Source organism: Microdochium trichocladiopsis, assembly GCF_020744255.1.
Source record: "Microdochium trichocladiopsis strain MPI-CAGE-CH-0230 chromosome Unknown B0I36scaffold_7, whole genome shotgun sequence".
Taxonomy (NCBI): domain Eukaryota; kingdom Fungi; phylum Ascomycota; class Sordariomycetes; order Xylariales; family Microdochiaceae; genus Microdochium; species Microdochium trichocladiopsis.
The window spans coordinates 165,540-180,231 of record NW_025763550.1 but is presented as its reverse complement, the minus strand read 5'-3'; the positions used below and the strand labels follow the sequence as shown (position 1 = coordinate 180,231).

At 57.3% G+C, this 14,692-nt stretch overlaps 8 protein-coding genes across 8 annotated transcripts; 4 read left to right on the top strand and 4 right to left on the bottom strand.

Annotated features, from left to right (window-relative positions):
* Positions 1 to 221: 221 nt before the first annotated feature.
* On the top strand, positions 222 to 1,760 carry B0I36DRAFT_326683 (renal dipeptidase family). The gene has a single exon (XM_046154364.1). The coding sequence runs from the start codon at positions 495 to 497 to the stop codon at positions 1,497 to 1,499; it is 1,005 nt and encodes a 334-aa protein (XP_046010017.1). The 5' UTR covers positions 222 to 494; the 3' UTR covers positions 1,500 to 1,760.
* Positions 1,761 to 2,367: 607 nt separating this feature from the next.
* B0I36DRAFT_136462 (uncharacterized protein) lies at positions 2,368 to 3,652 on the top strand. Its single transcript, XM_046148294.1, has 4 exons — positions 2,368 to 2,560; positions 2,642 to 2,906; positions 3,011 to 3,202; positions 3,341 to 3,652. The coding sequence occupies exons 1-4, from the start codon at positions 2,496 to 2,498 to the stop codon at positions 3,434 to 3,436; spliced, it is 618 nt and encodes a 205-aa protein (XP_046010016.1). The 5' UTR covers positions 2,368 to 2,495; the 3' UTR covers positions 3,437 to 3,652.
* Positions 3,653 to 4,283: 631 nt separating this feature from the next.
* B0I36DRAFT_364453 (histidine phosphatase superfamily) lies at positions 4,284 to 5,680 on the top strand (the record flags this gene model as incomplete). Its single annotated transcript, XM_046158965.1, has 2 exons — positions 4,284 to 4,427; positions 4,499 to 5,680. 2 exons carry the CDS (start codon positions 4,284 to 4,286, stop codon positions 5,678 to 5,680), a joined length of 1,326 nt encoding a protein of 441 aa, XP_046010015.1.
* Positions 5,681 to 6,192: 512 nt separating this feature from the next.
* On the bottom strand, positions 6,193 to 8,454 carry B0I36DRAFT_136429 (uncharacterized protein). Its single transcript, XM_046148293.1, has 5 exons — positions 8,052 to 8,454; positions 7,708 to 7,981; positions 7,479 to 7,648; positions 7,177 to 7,403; positions 6,193 to 7,091 (listed from the first exon to the last, which is right to left on the bottom strand). Exons 1-5 carry the CDS (start codon positions 8,240 to 8,242, stop codon positions 6,298 to 6,300), a joined length of 1,656 nt encoding a protein of 551 aa, XP_046010014.1. The 5' UTR covers positions 8,243 to 8,454; the 3' UTR covers positions 6,193 to 6,297.
* Positions 8,339 to 9,008, bottom strand: B0I36DRAFT_136355 (uncharacterized protein). The gene is made up of 2 exons (XM_046148292.1): positions 8,667 to 9,008; positions 8,339 to 8,586 (listed from the first exon to the last, which is right to left on the bottom strand). Exons 1-2 carry the CDS (start codon positions 8,852 to 8,854, stop codon positions 8,436 to 8,438), a joined length of 339 nt encoding a protein of 112 aa, XP_046010013.1. The 5' UTR covers positions 8,855 to 9,008; the 3' UTR covers positions 8,339 to 8,435.
* B0I36DRAFT_136328 (naringenin,2-oxoglutarate 3-dioxygenase) lies at positions 9,009 to 10,825 on the bottom strand. Its single transcript, XM_046148291.1, has 4 exons — positions 10,072 to 10,825; positions 9,625 to 10,012; positions 9,381 to 9,553; positions 9,009 to 9,044 (listed from the first exon to the last, which is right to left on the bottom strand). The coding sequence occupies exons 1-3, from the start codon at positions 10,740 to 10,742 to the stop codon at positions 9,500 to 9,502; spliced, it is 1,113 nt and encodes a 370-aa protein (XP_046010012.1). The 5' UTR covers positions 10,743 to 10,825; the 3' UTR covers positions 9,009 to 9,044; positions 9,381 to 9,499.
* Positions 10,826 to 11,530: 705 nt separating this feature from the next.
* On the top strand, positions 11,531 to 13,266 carry B0I36DRAFT_375225 (uridine permease; the record flags this gene model as incomplete). Its single annotated transcript, XM_046160346.1, has 2 exons — positions 11,531 to 12,688; positions 12,754 to 13,266. The coding sequence occupies 2 exons, from the start codon at positions 11,531 to 11,533 to the stop codon at positions 13,264 to 13,266; spliced, it is 1,671 nt and encodes a 556-aa protein (XP_046010011.1).
* A 442-nt stretch (positions 13,267 to 13,708) lies between these two features.
* On the bottom strand, positions 13,709 to 14,519 carry B0I36DRAFT_326672 (uncharacterized protein). Its single transcript, XM_046154363.1, has 2 exons — positions 14,394 to 14,519; positions 13,709 to 14,332 (listed from the first exon to the last, which is right to left on the bottom strand). Exon 2 carries the CDS (start codon positions 14,326 to 14,328, stop codon positions 13,843 to 13,845), a length of 486 nt encoding a protein of 161 aa, XP_046010010.1. The 5' UTR covers positions 14,329 to 14,332; positions 14,394 to 14,519; the 3' UTR covers positions 13,709 to 13,842.
* Between the last annotated feature and the right edge of the window lie 173 nt (positions 14,520 to 14,692).

Here is a 14,692-nt window from a genome sequence, read left to right as displayed (position 1 = left end):
GCCATGGCGGGACACACACCGACAAGCTATCTTGGCGCGGACATCCAACATCGTCAAGCTTTTGCCGAGCTTGGTAGCTTCTGTCGGGGCGAGGCCCGACGCTTGGCTCGCCTGGGGACAAGGGCGGCAGGGGCAGGACCCAGCACTCCGCTCGGAAGACACAGCCGTTAGCCAGGTCGGGGAAACCACCCGGCTACCATTGGACAGCACGCCACTATCGTGGAGAATGTTGCGATGACATGAGCTCCGTATCTTTCGCATCGTGCTCCGACGGACTAGTCAAGTGTGTTGGACCCTGCTTTTCCCTTCTCGATCTAGAATTTGGGGATTTGGAGAAGCACCCGGTGGTAGCTACGCATCTTCGGCCCCAATAACCCATACGGACCCCAGCAAATCTAGTATTCCCCTCTGCCACAATTTCTTGTTCAGCACATCAAGTCACAGAATCGACGACCTCATACAAAGCCAGACATCAAGTGCAAACAACCGTCACCATGGTGTCCGAATCCGAGGCGCGGGCCATCTATGCCGACTCTATCCACTTTGATGGACTCAACATCTGCAACTTCTCCCGCGAGATCTTCGAGAGCTGGCACAAGGGGGGCTTCACTGGCGTGTCGTGTACATGCGGCCTGTGGGAGGGCTTTCGCCAGTCGATTGCCAATGTAGTGCAGTGGAAGAAGTGGTTCGAGGAGCATTCGGATCTGATTGTCCAGGCGCACTGCGTTGCCGACATCCGCGCTGCGAAGAAGGCTGGCAAGACCGCCGTGCTGCTCTCGTGGCAGAACACGGCGGGCATCGAGGACCAGCTCGACTACCTCCGCGTGTTCCGCGACCTCGGCGTCGTCAAGATGCAGCTCACGTACAACACCCAGAACTACTCGGGCGCGGGCTACACGGAGCTCAACGACTCTGGCCTCACCGGCTTCGGCAGGCAGGTTGTGGACGAGATGGCCAAACTCGGCATGGTCGTCGACCTGAGCCACGTCGGGCCCAAGACGTCTGAAGACACGATCCTGTACGCGCCCGAGGGCAAGCCGCCGTGTTTCTCGCACATCCTGCCCGCAGGGCTCAAGGAGCACACGCGCAACAAGTCGGACCACCTGATCAAGCTCATCGGGTCCAAGGGCGGGTTTGTCGGGCTCTCGCAGTTTGGCCCGCACATGGCAAAGGGCAACGACAGCACGATAGACGACTACGTCGACGCGCTGGAGTATGTGATTGGGCTGATCGGCGAGGACCTCGTGGGCATCGGGTCCGACTCGAGCGAAGGCCACGGCCGGCCCAGCGACTTTATGGCGTGGTGCAACAAGGACAAGGGCTATGCGCGGCAGCTGACGCCATGGGGCAGCCAGAAGGTGGTCAAGCCGCTGGGCCCGCTGGCCGAGCGGGCAGAGCTGGCGTGCTCGATGGCCCGCAAGGGCTGGAGCGAGGCCAAGATGCGCAAGGTGCTCGGGGAGAACTGGCTGAACTACCTCGAAAAGATCATCGGAAGGTAGAATAGTCAGTGTCATGATTATATCCAAAGTCACGGGGTGGCATTCAAATTCTCTTGATCGTTCTTTGGACATTGTCGGTGGCCGAGCCTGGGAGGCTAGCTCTAGCCATCTGCGAAAAGCAGCCTGTCCGCGGACTTATCATATCCCATGATGCCCACAACCAACCACATATCTTCTTGGCGACCACGGGATTTGTCGATATCAGTCATTCAATCACCGCTGCTGAGGAAACATAGGAAATCCCGAGATTGAGTATACGTGCATCAGTGATGTGTGTTATGTAGCTCATGTGGTTGGGCAGAGCTGCCCAGGCTAGATTACAAAAGGTGGAGCCTTCCTTACGCAATGGCCCGGTGTTTGCATGTCACACGGCATGGTTCAATCCCCGCGGCGCTGTTTCCCCAAGGGCGCAGGCATCAGGTCCCCGCGGAGATCCGCTCTTGGGCTGATTGCTGTCAGAAGATGCGCGCTGACAGTTGTCCCACAACCGACGGGGACAACACAAAGGGACAAATGAAAGGCTCTATCTGATACTTTTCGTATGGGCTGTCTCACTGGAACTCGTTGCTGCTGAGTAAAGAACCCGTCTCAAAAGCCGGAGATGTCGATCCTGCAGGATGCAGCCAAGGCTCGCGCTGCCCCTCGCCAACCGACACTACCCCGGCGGAGATGGGGTGTCCCGAAACTCTAACCAGGCAAGCTATGCCTCCTGGACAGGGGCCGATTTCATCCCACATCATCGGGGTCGTCTCTCTAGCTGCATTCGTCCACTGCGGCCCTGTCGGTCAATTGGCCTACCTTACGAGCTCGCCCATTGCAAGATTCCAAATCCCCTGCAGGAGGCTACATCATCACTAACTATAAAGACCCTTCTTCCCCTCACGATGTGGTAGTCTGAAATGCTAGCTCCACCAGCACCAGCACCAGCATCAACACCAACAACAGCAGCAATTGACTTTTGAAGTATACTCCTCAACATCCTCACTACCAAGCACAATGTCGACCAAGCCCGTCTATCACTACCTCGCCATTGGCAGACTCGGCCGCGGAGAAGTCGTCAGGTAACTATTGCCTTGCACAATCATTATCCGTTACGCTACTCAATGAAAGAGCAAGACCGCTGACCATGACGGTCCCTGCAGACTCTTCCTCCAGGATGCTGGCATCGACTTCGACGAGAAGCGCTACCCATACGACGACACATGGCCTGCCGCGAGCGCCAAGCTCCAGAAGGAAGGCCTGAGCAAGACGGGCAAGCTGCCATCCGTCGAGTACAAGGGCAAGCTCCTCACCCAGCATGTGCCCACTCTGCGCTACCTGGCCCGCGACCTGGGCAAGTACGACGGCGAGACGAATGAGGAGAAGTACATCGCCGACGTGGTCTCGGACTTGTACATTGATTGGAGGGTGAGTCTCCCTAGGCGCATGGCCTTCAATTGATCCCCGAGGGAGATTTCTGCTCCAGTGTAGCCAATTGGCGGATAAGCTGACCAGCATGCTTTGCCAAACAGTCTGCCTGGGTCAAGGCCCTGTCAGGTGCCTCTGATGAGTACAAGACCAAGACGACCGTCGAGTACTACAAACTCGTCGCCGAGTACTATGCCCAGAGCGGCGGACCATACTTGCTCGGCGACCGCATCACGTACGCCGATTTTGCCGTGTTCCAGTCCTGGGATAACGACAAGCGGATCGGCACACTGCCGGTGAGTTGACTTCCCGTCTCTACCCGGCGACCTGCATAGCTGCTGCCTGAACGAACCTTGCGTTTGGGCGCGGCGGTGGACCGTTCCGCTGCAGGTCATTCCCGGAGTGGTTTGCTGACGCTGCATGTCCAATTCTAGGCGTCCCTCCCTGCCGAGATCACCAAGCTCGTCGAAGCCATGAGCCAGCGCCCTAACATTGCCGCGTACTTGAAGGAGAATGAGGCCAAGGCTTAATTGGGATCCAATCGTGAGCATGGTGTATAGAGCGGGCCAGCCCTACAAAGCTGCAGGCAGTTCCTTGCATTGGATCACTGGGTGTGGGATCATTGTTCGTGGCATCTCGCGCGCCTCCATTGCTCAGTTCGCTCTCAATTGGATGTAATTCACATCGTGCACAACGGCATCTACCAGTGATGAGGATGGTGATTTATGAACAAAACAAGAAAGGAGAAACACATAAACCTCGTCCCCAATTGTATGGCAGAGGGTGCTAATATGCCTCATTCATGTCTAGGCGAAAGCCTCCACTAGTCGGCTCATAATCCAGTCTGTGTCTACACAGGCTGAATTGTGCTTCAGTACCTATTGCATTGTGAGCAAACAATCCCTCCAAGAGCAATTCCTCATGCTACTATTCATCAAGGGACAATGACGTTATAAGGCTTCTTATGAGTTCCACCAGCGCGGCACTTCGGCACTTGGAGCGGCTCTACTGCGGAGCTGCCTGCCCGGAGCTTGAGCCAGCAAGCCCCCGGCGGCCCCAATCAGCGCTGGCCAGGCGTCCAGGGTTCCGCGCCAAGCATCGTCGATTTGCTGGGGATCATGGCGCGGAGCTAAGACGCTGGTGCGTAACTGACGTCAAGCTCCGGCCCATGAGATCATCTCGTGCCTGGTTCCTGGATTATGCAACGGATGTGAGTTGCCAAGGTCAGGCACTCTTCATAAACAAAGTGCCTGGCAGCTCAACCGTGTTCGCTGTACATATATAGGCCTGCGACGGACATCCACTAATTAGCCTTTGTGACCCTCAAGTCCCTCACGCTCCATAAAGTACACTGCCGACAAAGTGCTCCCCCTCACCATGCCGTCCACCGCGTGCAGGCTTCTGGCCCTGGTGCCCTTGGCCGCATCGGTCTCCGCCTCAGCTCTATACTCAACCTACTCATTCAACCCTCTCGAGCATCTCACTGGCATCGCCCCTTACTTTGAGCCGCAGGACCCTCCCGTATCCCCCGACGCGCCGCCTACCTCGTCCGACACGCAGCGATTTACGCCAACGATTTTGACTACGAAGAGTACATGGAGCCTTTCCTCGAGAAACTCGGCAACAAGACCAACATTGACTGGGCCAAGACCCCCGGCCTCAACTTCCTGGCCGACTGGGAGCCACCCGTTTCCGAAGCTGAGACGTCTCTCCTCACCCGCGTCGGCCGCCTCGAAGCCACCCAGCTCGGCGTTGACCTCGACTTCCGCTATCCGGACCTGAAGAAGCCCAAGCAAGTTTGGACATCCTCTGCCGAGCGCACCTTCAAGTCTGCGCAGTCACTCGTGCGCGGCCTCGAGGCTGAGGACAATGACATTAAGGTCGTCACCGTGTACGAGTCGGAGGAATCCGGCGCCGACAGCCTGACCCCCTACAAGGCGTGCCCGGCCTACTCGAGCTCTGCAGGTAGCGACCAGTCTGAAGAGTACCAGACCAAGTTTGCCTCGCCGATTGCCGCCCGCTTCAACGATCTGGCTTCCGAGTTCAACTTCACCACCAACGACGTGTTTGGCATGATGCAGCTCTGCGGCTACGAGACCGTCATCCGCGGCCGCTCGCCCTTCTGCGACCTCGACCTGTTCACCCCGGACGACTGGCTGGGCTGGGAGTACTCCGAGGATGTGCGTTACCACTACAACGTCGGCTACGGCCTGCCGGTCGCAGGCTACGTCGGCATGCCGTGGGTCAATGCCACTGCTTCCTTGCTCCTGAACTCGTCCTCCGAGGAGGATCTGTACGTGAGCTTCACGCACCGCGAGCTCCCGCCCATGGTCGTCGTCGCGCTGGGGCTCTTCAACAACTCGGCCTTCGCGGCGGGCAGCGGAAACATCAACGACACCATGCCCCTCGACAGGATCAACTACCGCCGCGCGTGGAAGACGTCGCACGTCCTGCCCTTCCTGAGCAACATCGCCATCGAGCGCTTCAACTGCTCCGGCTCCTACGGCTACGACGACGACGAGTACTACCGGATCTTGGTCAACAGCTCCCCCCAGGACCTGCCGGGCTGTGCGGACGGCCCCGGCACCATGTGCTCGCGGGATGCGTTTGGCAAGTATATCCAGGACCGGGTGGCCATGTTTGACGGGTTCTCGGAGCAGTGCGGGGTGGACTATGGGAACAGCACGGATGTCTTGTCCATCTACACGACCGACTCGGCCCAGGAAGATGATGGGCAGACCGTGGGAAAGAGATACGATGCGCGTCTGTTCTGAAATTGACAGCAAAAATCAGTAGTAATAGTAGTATTTAATGTTGATCACTGCAAGCGGCGCAAAATGCGTCTGCAATATCCATTCACTTGTCCGGCCATATTTGCCGTGGTATCTGCACAAAGAAAGAGGCATTCAAGCTTTATCCTCTATTACCAATCTTGCATGTGCGACGAGGTATTCGGGGCAACACCATTTTCGAATTCTTAGCCAGGTCTAATGCAGCGTCAAAAGATTATGTCTGGTTGTCGTGATATTGCTTTTCACAGTCGATTCTCATGGATATCTTCAAGAGGTTGTGCAATTGGTGGTTCAATTAAATCTTCGTCGCTGGCTCTTATCTTGACAGGGCCGGAATATAAGTGTCTGGTATATGTAGCAACAGTCTTGCTCGCATTTATTTGACACATGGTCTTTATTCTAAAAGTTCATCATCATCGTGCAGCGTATAGAAGTACCATGCTGGGGCTATTCCCGCGGTTATTAAATGGTACTTTATAGCGACCAGGAAGTTGAGCGCAAACACAATCGACTTGTGCGCAATGCAGAGCCTCCGTCGCCGGCCTGTAGTGTTTTGCTGCATGCTAGTGTCCAGGATCGAGGCAGCAGGCCCCCTTCGCTCACATTTCCAGGTAGCCTCCAGCGAAGAAGTCTTCGAGGTTGATGCTCGGCAGCATGTCAAACAGCCCAGCAATCTCCTGCGCATCCGGGTCCGCGTTGAAGACACCCTCGGCGCTGGTCGCAAAGGTCGCGATCACAGGCACACCGTCCACGGTCAGTGCTGCACCACTACTTGCATGCGAAGCCACAACTTGGCGGCCGTCGGGCAGAGGGCCGTAGTTGTAGCCCACGCCATGTGCCATTGCAAGACCGGTCCCGTCCTTGCCCTGATATCGGCCATCTGGAACGCCCGTACCCCCGACCTTTGCAGGACCCCGTGTCCGTGCCCGCTCAAGCCTGCCGACAATAATGTGCTCGCACAGGTTGGTGAATCTTGCCAGCACGACCTTGCTCGGGCTGTTGCTGAACCACTCGTGCAGTCGCCGGACCAGACGCAGATTGTCCATATCCGACAAACTCGACTGCGACTCGTCGTAATGCGCCAGCACAAGCGCCCCGTACGTCAGACACAGGCAGCGGTTCGAGGACACAGAGTCCTGCAGGGTGTCCGGCATCCCCAGAAAAGTCTGCAGGAGCGCGTGTGCGTGTTTGGCGGCTGCTCTGCGCAGGTTGACGATCTGTTGCTGCTGCACTAGCTGTTGCTGCTGCTTCTCGTCGTCTGTGGTTGGAGAAGAGTGTCTCGAGAGGAACGCGGCTGGGCCGAGTTGTTCGCCTTGGTGCTCCAAGCCGCGGACGACGAGCAGGAGACAGGCTGATGCGTAGCCCATCTTGAGAAGCGCTGCTGCTGGCAGAGCTGTGTGGTTCCCGAATATCAGATATGGTTAGCCAGGCTTGGAGATCAAAGCTTGCCTGAAAAAGAAAACGAGTTGAAGACTTACCCAGCAGATGCCGCCATTCGTGTCTCCATGCTGCAAACTCATTGCAATCGCCATCAACGTCCAACTGAGGAGGCTTCTCGAGAACGGTAGGTAGTATGGAATAGAGAAAGAGCTCCGCCAGGAGAATACCGTCTTGTACCGAGGCGTCATAGAAATTAAGCAGCAGCGGGCAGTAATTCAGGTACGACTCGGTAATGGTCGAGGGTCGTCCGGATGCAGCCGTCCAGCTTTTAGGCCACAGTCAGTGTTTGCTCCGAAATGTGGTCTCTGCATGGGCCACCGATCCGGTGGACGGAACTCACTGAAGATGGTGCAGGCATATGGTAGCCCACAGCCGGATGGCTCTCACATTTGCCGCCCCGGATTTGCCTTGCCGTGTCTCTCGAGCTATCCTGTCGAATTCGATGCACAGCATGGCCTGCTTGGCGCAGTACCCCGTGAGCATCCAGCTGTCTATAAACTCTTTGCCATCCTGTCCAAGAACTCGACATCAGTATGAGCGCGCGGGCGAGAAACGGAACTTGAACTCACTCCAGCTCCAACACGAAAGCTGTCGGTGCACATCAGGATGCCCTGGATTTCGTCGAGACTGAGCGGGTAGTCCAGCAGCAGTGTGCCGAGTGCCAACTTGACTCTCTCAAAGATCCTCCTGTGCAGCATCGTCTGCGCCATATCTCTCCTGTCAGCGATGACGTGCACACAGCACACGCTGTGCAAGAACGGCAGCCCGTCGCGGTATTCGTCCTTCCAGTCGAGCTCGGCAATCTCTGGCAGCAACACGGAATTGTAGCCGGACTGCGGGAACCTGAACGGATAGATGGTCAGCCCTCACGTTCTCGGGGTCTTGCAGGAGATCAGGGAAACTTGTTGCTTACGCGGCCGCAAGCTCGCGGGCAGTCTTCTCGTCCAGTAGGCCCTCGTCGATGATCCTGACCGTGGTTGGGCGCCGCGTCTTCTTCAGAGGCGCGGGGAAGCGAGTCCCGATATCGCGAATGACCATCAGAGGCGCCGTCGGCAGGGTGACTCCCGCTTCTGCTTCCCTTGCAGACTCGTCTTCTTCGCGCATCGTCACTCGTGGGATGCTGGCAGAGGACGCCGTCGGCTGCGCCGCCTGCTGGCCATAGACGTGCGCGACGTCATCGAGCCGCGTCTCTAGGCTGATGGGCGGCTGCTGGTGTGCCTTGATGCTCCGGAGGAGGTCTGCAATCTCGGCGAGTGCTTCGTCGTGTCTCTGCAGCCTGGAGGGAGGTGGCTCCGCGTCAATCCTTGTCCCGGTAGAACAGCGACCAAGACTTGGGAATGGAAGAAGGAGAAACAGCGTACTTGTCTTCCAGCAGCGCAAACTTGGCGTCTGTCTCCTTGCTGGTCTCCGGGATCCTCGGTGGAGGGTCCTTGCGGGAGCACTTGGTCCTGTCTCAGGGCATCTTGTCAGCTAAATGATCATCCTCCTCCTCCTCCTCCTTCATGACGCTCCAAAGACTCGTGCCCACCTCAGGCTGTGGCACCGTGTGCACGACTGGAGCGCATAGTCGTAGTCGCAGCGGCACTTGAGGCGCTGGCACGAGATGCACGAGAACGCGCGGCGACGCGACTTGGGCGAGCGCTCGTCGTCTTCGTCGGCGGCCCGCTGCTCCTCTGGCGCATCCCGCTTCGCCGGGACGTGTGGGAGTGACTGCATGCTGGCGGAGGCGGTGCGATGACTGTCATTGGGCGGTGCCTGGTCGCGCAGGCACGTTCTCCGCAGGCCCCGACTACGCTGGTGACGTGACGACGAGGGCAGAAAGTCCGCGGTCGGGACAAGGTGAAGTTGAAAGAGGACCCTTGCTTTGGTCCTTGGGTTTTCCCCGTCCTAAAAGCGGACCCGCGGGCTAGGAGCTCGGGACTTAAGTGTCAGCCAATCACGGCGACGTGCTCTTATCAGCATAATTACGTAGTGTAAAGCCAAGGTTTCCCAGGGTGCAGAGGGGTTGCAGAGGTACATGGGGGAGGCGTTAGTCTGTTTCCGTCCGTTGGGGCATGCAGATGGTGAGGCAGTGGCTAATGAGCTATTGACAAGGATGCAAAGAGTCAGGCCACGCACTGGGCAGTGCGTCTCCATTCTCCCTGGCTTGTGCTCTTTGTCTTTTTCTTGTTTTTTCTTGTTTTTTTCTTTTTTCTTCTCTTTTCTCTTCTAGCCTTCTTCAGGATGGTTGTGCAATACATACTTTGTATGAAAATGGCAAACACTCAGCAAACATTTCGTTTTCATTTATTATTTGTTTAACTTTGTCAAGTTCGCTATGCTTTTGGTGTGCAGAGTCTTGGTGATCGAGGCTTAGTGCAGTCAAGAGCTTGATTTGGAGACTTCAAATGTCTTTTCGAAGCGCAGGCGACACCACTGGTAAGCAAGGGAAAGGTTAGCATAAGGTCCGAGACGAGACGTTGAACGAAGCAAATTGCACCACTTACTTCGCCGCAACTTATCGGCTCATACTTGGCCGGGTTTGTCTCGCTCGTGCACGACGGCAAGACGGCACACTGCTCGTTGTGGTTCAGTCCGAAGAAGAACGGCATCGAGTAGCGATCCTGGGGCGCGTGGTTGTACACGCGGTGCACGGTCGACTTGAAGCGGTCGTTGGACAGCCGGTTCATAAAGTCGCCAATGTTGACCACGAACGTGTCCTGCATGGGGGGCACTTTCACCCACTGTCCGTCCTTGTTCAGCACCTGCAGACCGCCAACATCGTCCTGCCAGAGGAATGTAAAGCACTGCAGGTCAGTGTGGGCGCCCAGGCCAACGTCGACGAGGCCCTCTGCCGAGCCCTCGTTCTTGGGGTAGTAGTTGAAGACGCTGTCACTACGAGGAGGTTAGTATGGAGACTCGCTGGCAGACGATTGACAGAGACAAAGACTCACCTTCCAGGGTATGTGACTAGGTTATCAAAGTAGTTTTCGGGGGCGTCCAACGCCAGTGCGAACATTCTGATCATGCGACGCGCCAGTGTGATACACTCCTGCCAGTACGACACCATGTCCTGCTTGAAGTTGGGGAGGTGGGCGGTGCCGTCCCACACAAAGTCCTCGACTTTGAGCCATTTCTGCACGTCCGCGGGCACAGCGGCAGGGTCTTTTGTCTCTGGGTCATGGCGGGGGTCGTAGCGAAAGCTGAAACCTTCGCGGTTGTCTGGCTTGTCGGTCGGCGAGATCTTGATGTCGTACTTGCGTGCCCAGCCGTTGAAGAACTTGGACTTGCGGTTGGAGACGGCGACCTTCTTCTCTTCGGGTTGCGTGAAGAAGGCTTGGGCCTGGGCAAAGGCGGCGTTGATGACCTCTCTGGGAATGCCGTGGTTCTTGATGTAAAAGAAACCCGTGTTCTCCGACGCTTCCCTGATGGTCTCTGCCAAAGCGCGGCGCTGTTCCTCTGTGCCGCTGAGGTTGGTCAGGTCGATGACGGGCACCTCTGACGACGTGCAGTTTCTCGCGGGCGTGCGGAGGACATCGCGATAAACTGGGCCGTAAGCAGACATCAGCTCCAGCTTGTAGCTCTCTGGCGCCGCCGGCGCAGTCGTCTCGGTCATAGTGGCCATGAGGTGCTCGTCTGGAAGGGTCTGATGGCTGCTGGTTCTCTGCGGAGTCAGTATCAGCAGCCGGACGACCTTTGTCTCGCAACGTACCTCTTATTTGCCTTGGTTTTGCCATCTCCTCCAGCTCCAAACTCACGGAACACATGACCCTGATTGTGAGGCAAAAACATCAGATGTCCGGAAGAACAACGGAGTGCCAGCGGAAATCCCATTGGGCCAGCGGAATTCCGGCCCATGCCGACCCTTGAGCCTCCACACCCAAGAACGCGTGCCAGTGGGTTCCTGGCAGTGTGATAAGACGCCTACGCGGTCTCCCGCAGTTCCAGGGATTCCCGTCTCCACCCCCGCTTGCCCAGAACCGGGCACGGCACATCTGGCCACTCGGAGTGTGCGAAATCACATTAGCTCAGCAGCTGCAGATAAGAGAGTCATGCGAAATTTGAATTTCGCCAAGGGACAACCGTGCTTCGCGCTCAGGAGGCCGGGGCTGAGCGTGGCTCGGTCTGCCGCTGCTTCCCCGACCAGCACGTCCTGCCACCGGATTTGCCTCTTCACTGCCCTTTGACGACCCTGATAAAGCCGCCGTCTGCACATCTTCTCGTCTGCAGGGGCGCAATAGCAGGGCAGGATATAAAGATGACCGGGCGCAGCTTCACTCCTTGACGATCATCGCCCTGCAGTCCCAGTCTTTTTCGCCTGACGCCCCCTTCCACTTCGACGACTTTCGAGGCGCCCTCTCGAGGTCACCAGTCGCCCTTCCCTGGAGCCAGTAACCCAGTTGCATCAACAAGATGAGGGTCTTCGGCAAAGAGTTCCACTCGGTGGCGGTCGGTGCGCAGGACATCAAGGGCAAGAAGCTCACTCTCGACAATGAGGACCTGCAACCCCTGAAGCTGGCCGACCGGACATGGACGCACCTCACGTACACCATGTTCTGGTTTAGCGCCGTCGCGACAGTCACGAATTGGTACGCTGCCTCGGCTGCTCAGGCTCTGGGTTTGAGCATGTGGGAAAGCTTAGGTTGCGCATTCGGGGGACAGGTGCTAATAGCAATCATCATGGCATTAAACGGTCGGGCTGGGGCCACGTACCATATCGGTTTCCCCGTCGTCTGCCGCACGGCGTTTGGCGTGTACGGTGCCTGGTGGCCAACCTTCAACCGCGCCGTCTCGGCTGTTGTCTGGAACGGTGTCAACCTCGTCCAGGGCGGGCAATGCGTCTACGTGATGCTGCATGCCCTGACTCCCTCGATTGCCGCTATTCCCAACACGATGGGTTCCGGATCGTCGCTAACCTCGGGCGGGATGATTGGCTTTGCCGTCTTCTGGCTCGTCACTTGCTTCTTCCTCGTCATCCCTGTGCCCAAGATGCGGATCCTTATCTACATCAAGCTCGGCGTCTTCGTCGTGTCTGCCATCGCCATGGTGGCATGGACCGCGACCAAGGCCGGTGGTCTTGGTGCCGTCATTTCCCAGCCCGGCACTGCCACGGGCGAGACCCGGACCTGGCTCATTGTCCGGTTCTTCCTCCTCGGCGCGTCCAACTCTGCCACCTTCGCCTCCAACGCTGCCGATTTCCAGCGGTATGCTCAGAGGAAGAACGACGTGCTGCTGGGCAATGTCTTTGGTTTCCCCGTGTCCAACCTCATCGTTGCTATTGCCGGCAATCTCGTGTGCGCGTCCAGCCAGCTCATCTTCGGCAAGCTCGTGTGGAACCCGATCACGCTGCTCGACATGCTGCAATCGACTGAATACACGGCGGCCAATCGTGCCGGCTGTTTCTTCCTGGCCGCAATGTTCGCCTACAGCTGCATTTTCAGCACCATCTTTGAGAACTCGCTGCCTGCGGGTAACGATATTGCGGCCCTCTTCCCCAAATACGTCACCGTGCGCAGAGGTTTCTTCATCTGTGCCGTGTTGTCCTTTGCTATCTGCCCATGGTACCTTCTGGTAAGCCTACCCTCTCCATACCATGACTGCCGAGGCCCCTCACTAACTGTTGCTGTCACACGTAGGGCTCTGCGATCGTCTTCGTCTCTTTCCTGTCATCGTACCAGGTTTTCCTTGCCACTATCACCGGTATCCTGCTCGCCAACTACTACCTCATCAGCAAGGGCAAGATCAGCATCCCCGACGCCTTCACCCCGTCCAAGGACGGCGCGTACTACTTCACCCACGGCTGGAACATCCGCGCCTACATTGCGTACATTGTCGGCATCGCCCCCAACTTCTACGGCTTCCTCAACAACATGGGTGTCGCCGCGCCAGTGTCCATTTCGCGGTTCTACTACTTTGCGTACTGGGTCGGCCTGTTCTTGTCCGGCGGTGTGTTCTGGGCCCTCTGCCAGTTCTTCCCCGTGCCCATCCAGGAGGAGCGGTGGTGCGAGCCTAAGGACTATGTCCGTCCCGAGGAGCGCGAGGAGAACATGCCTGCTGCGGTGATTGATGCGAGCGAGGTCGGGTCTTCGGACGGGTCGGCGACAAAGGTGGCTGTGCCGGAGACCACCACGGAGAAGGTGCTCGTTTAATGTTGCGGAGTGTCACGACATGGGATGGTCTTGGCGCCTTTTTGGCTTGTTGGCATTCAATAAGCGTCAGACGGTTTTACAAGGAGGAAATGCAAATTATAACCATAATTCTTGTCCTTCACCCATCTCCACGAGTGCACACTTGACATGCTACTTGACTCTGTCCAAATTGCGCAATGGGTTCTATCACACAATTTCGCAAGGCATGCTCCGTTATCCGAGAGCATCGCCTGGGGGACGTCGCCCAAACAGTACCAATGATGCTCGTCCCCTTATTCGTGTTCTCGATTGTTATCACGTTGTACTTGAGTTCCCGTTCGGCAGAGTCAGCGACGTGTGAACCATGGTTTGCTGGGCGAGAGGGAGCGCGGGCCAATCTCGCACATATACTTTCAAAGAGTTATTGTGTTTGGCTCGTTTACTGGATAACGTAGGTGATTGCCAATGAGGTCGCATCGCCCCGTCGTCGCCGCCGCTGCAGAGCTACTTGCTGGCCTCTTGGGGGCGTCGTAGCCCGATTTGTCACTCACGGCTGAAGAAATGTTCAATTTTCCCGGAACAACCCTGCTTCTTTCTTCATTCTGTACCTTTTCTAGTATTTACTAAACATATCTTCGAGCTCTTGGTCGAACTCCCGTTCAGCCTGCTCATATTCAGCCCGGCGCTCCTCGGCCCTCTTCTTGTCCTGCTCCTCCTTGAGCTTGGCCTCGGCGGCCCTGGCGATGCGGCCCGATTCACTGACATCGGTGTTAGCGAACCGGTCCAACATCCCCAAGGACACCGTCGACGGCGCGGGCCGGGCTGCTCCAGTCTCGAGCCAAGCGGAGGTCCAACGCTCCCGAAGAGTTGGCGAGCGGGAACAAGCGGCGGCCGGCTCCGGACAAGACGGCGCAGCAATCGGGCCAGGCGACACAACAGCTGGGCCATGCGAGGCAGCAGGCGGCGAACGTCCTCGCAACGGCGGGCGGGACCGGACAGCCCCACGGCCAGCAGCAGGCGAGCGAGACCGACCACGAGCAACGCGTGCATCGTTGCTGTTGTTGTTCTTGCTGCCGCTGCCATTGTTCTATGCCCCGAGCGTTTGTTAGAAATTGGATCATACAGAAGAGGTTATGGGCGATACATACGCTCCTCGGCTTCTTTCCGCGGCGGCGGCGTTTCGGGCGCGCAGCTGCCTGGTTCTGCTGCTGCTGCTGCTGCTGTTGTTGTTGCCGCTCAAGGGCCAGCGCGTCCGGAAAGTATATACTGAGCAGACGCTGTAGCATCAATCATTAGGGTCAATGAGCATTTGATCGCAAGGGCAGGACACTTGCGTCGACAGCGGCAGAGACGACGTCGGCGTCTATATTCCCAGAATATCAGGCACATGATCTACCACAGTATGGATTGAACTCAACACTGGGCCTACCCTCGACCAGAAGAGGCT

Coding starts and splice junctions, on each gene's coding strand:
- B0I36DRAFT_326683 (XM_046154364.1), top strand. CDS start 495: ATGGTGTCCGAATCCGAGGCGCGGGCCATCTATGCCGACTCTATCCAC.
- B0I36DRAFT_136462 (XM_046148294.1), top strand. CDS start 2,496: ATGTCGACCAAGCCCGTCTATCACTACCTCGCCATTGGCAGACTCGGC. Junction 2,561..2,641: donor GGCCGCGGAGAAGTCGTCAG/GTAACTATTGCC, acceptor CGGTCCCTGCAG/ACTCTTCCTCCAGGATGCTG. Junction 2,907..3,010: donor ACTTGTACATTGATTGGAGG/GTGAGTCTCCCT, acceptor TTTGCCAAACAG/TCTGCCTGGGTCAAGGCCCT.
- B0I36DRAFT_136429 (XM_046148293.1), bottom strand. CDS start 8,242: ATGCGCGAAGAAGACGAGTCTGCAAGGGAAGCAGAAGCGGGAGTCACC. Junction 7,982..8,051: donor GCCCGCGAGCTTGCGGCCGC/GTAAGCAACAAG, acceptor CTATCCGTTCAG/GTTCCCGCAGTCCGGCTACA. Junction 7,092..7,176: donor CGAATGGCGGCATCTGCTGG/GTAAGTCTTCAA, acceptor GGAACCACACAG/CTCTGCCAGCAGCAGCGCTT.
- B0I36DRAFT_136355 (XM_046148292.1), bottom strand. CDS start 8,854: ATGCAGTCACTCCCACACGTCCCGGCGAAGCGGGATGCGCCAGAGGAG. Junction 8,587..8,666: donor ACACGGTGCCACAGCCTGAG/GTGGGCACGAGT, acceptor GCCCTGAGACAG/GACCAAGTGCTCCCGCAAGG.
- B0I36DRAFT_136328 (XM_046148291.1), bottom strand. CDS start 10,742: ATGGCCACTATGACCGAGACGACTGCGCCGGCGGCGCCAGAGAGCTAC. Junction 10,013..10,071: donor CTAGTCACATACCCTGGAAG/GTGAGTCTTTGT, acceptor ACCTCCTCGTAG/TGACAGCGTCTTCAACTACT. Junction 9,554..9,624: donor AGCCGATAAGTTGCGGCGAA/GTAAGTGGTGCA, acceptor CTTGCTTACCAG/TGGTGTCGCCTGCGCTTCGA.
- B0I36DRAFT_326672 (XM_046154363.1), bottom strand. CDS start 14,328: ATGGCAGCGGCAGCAAGAACAACAACAGCAACGATGCACGCGTTGCTC.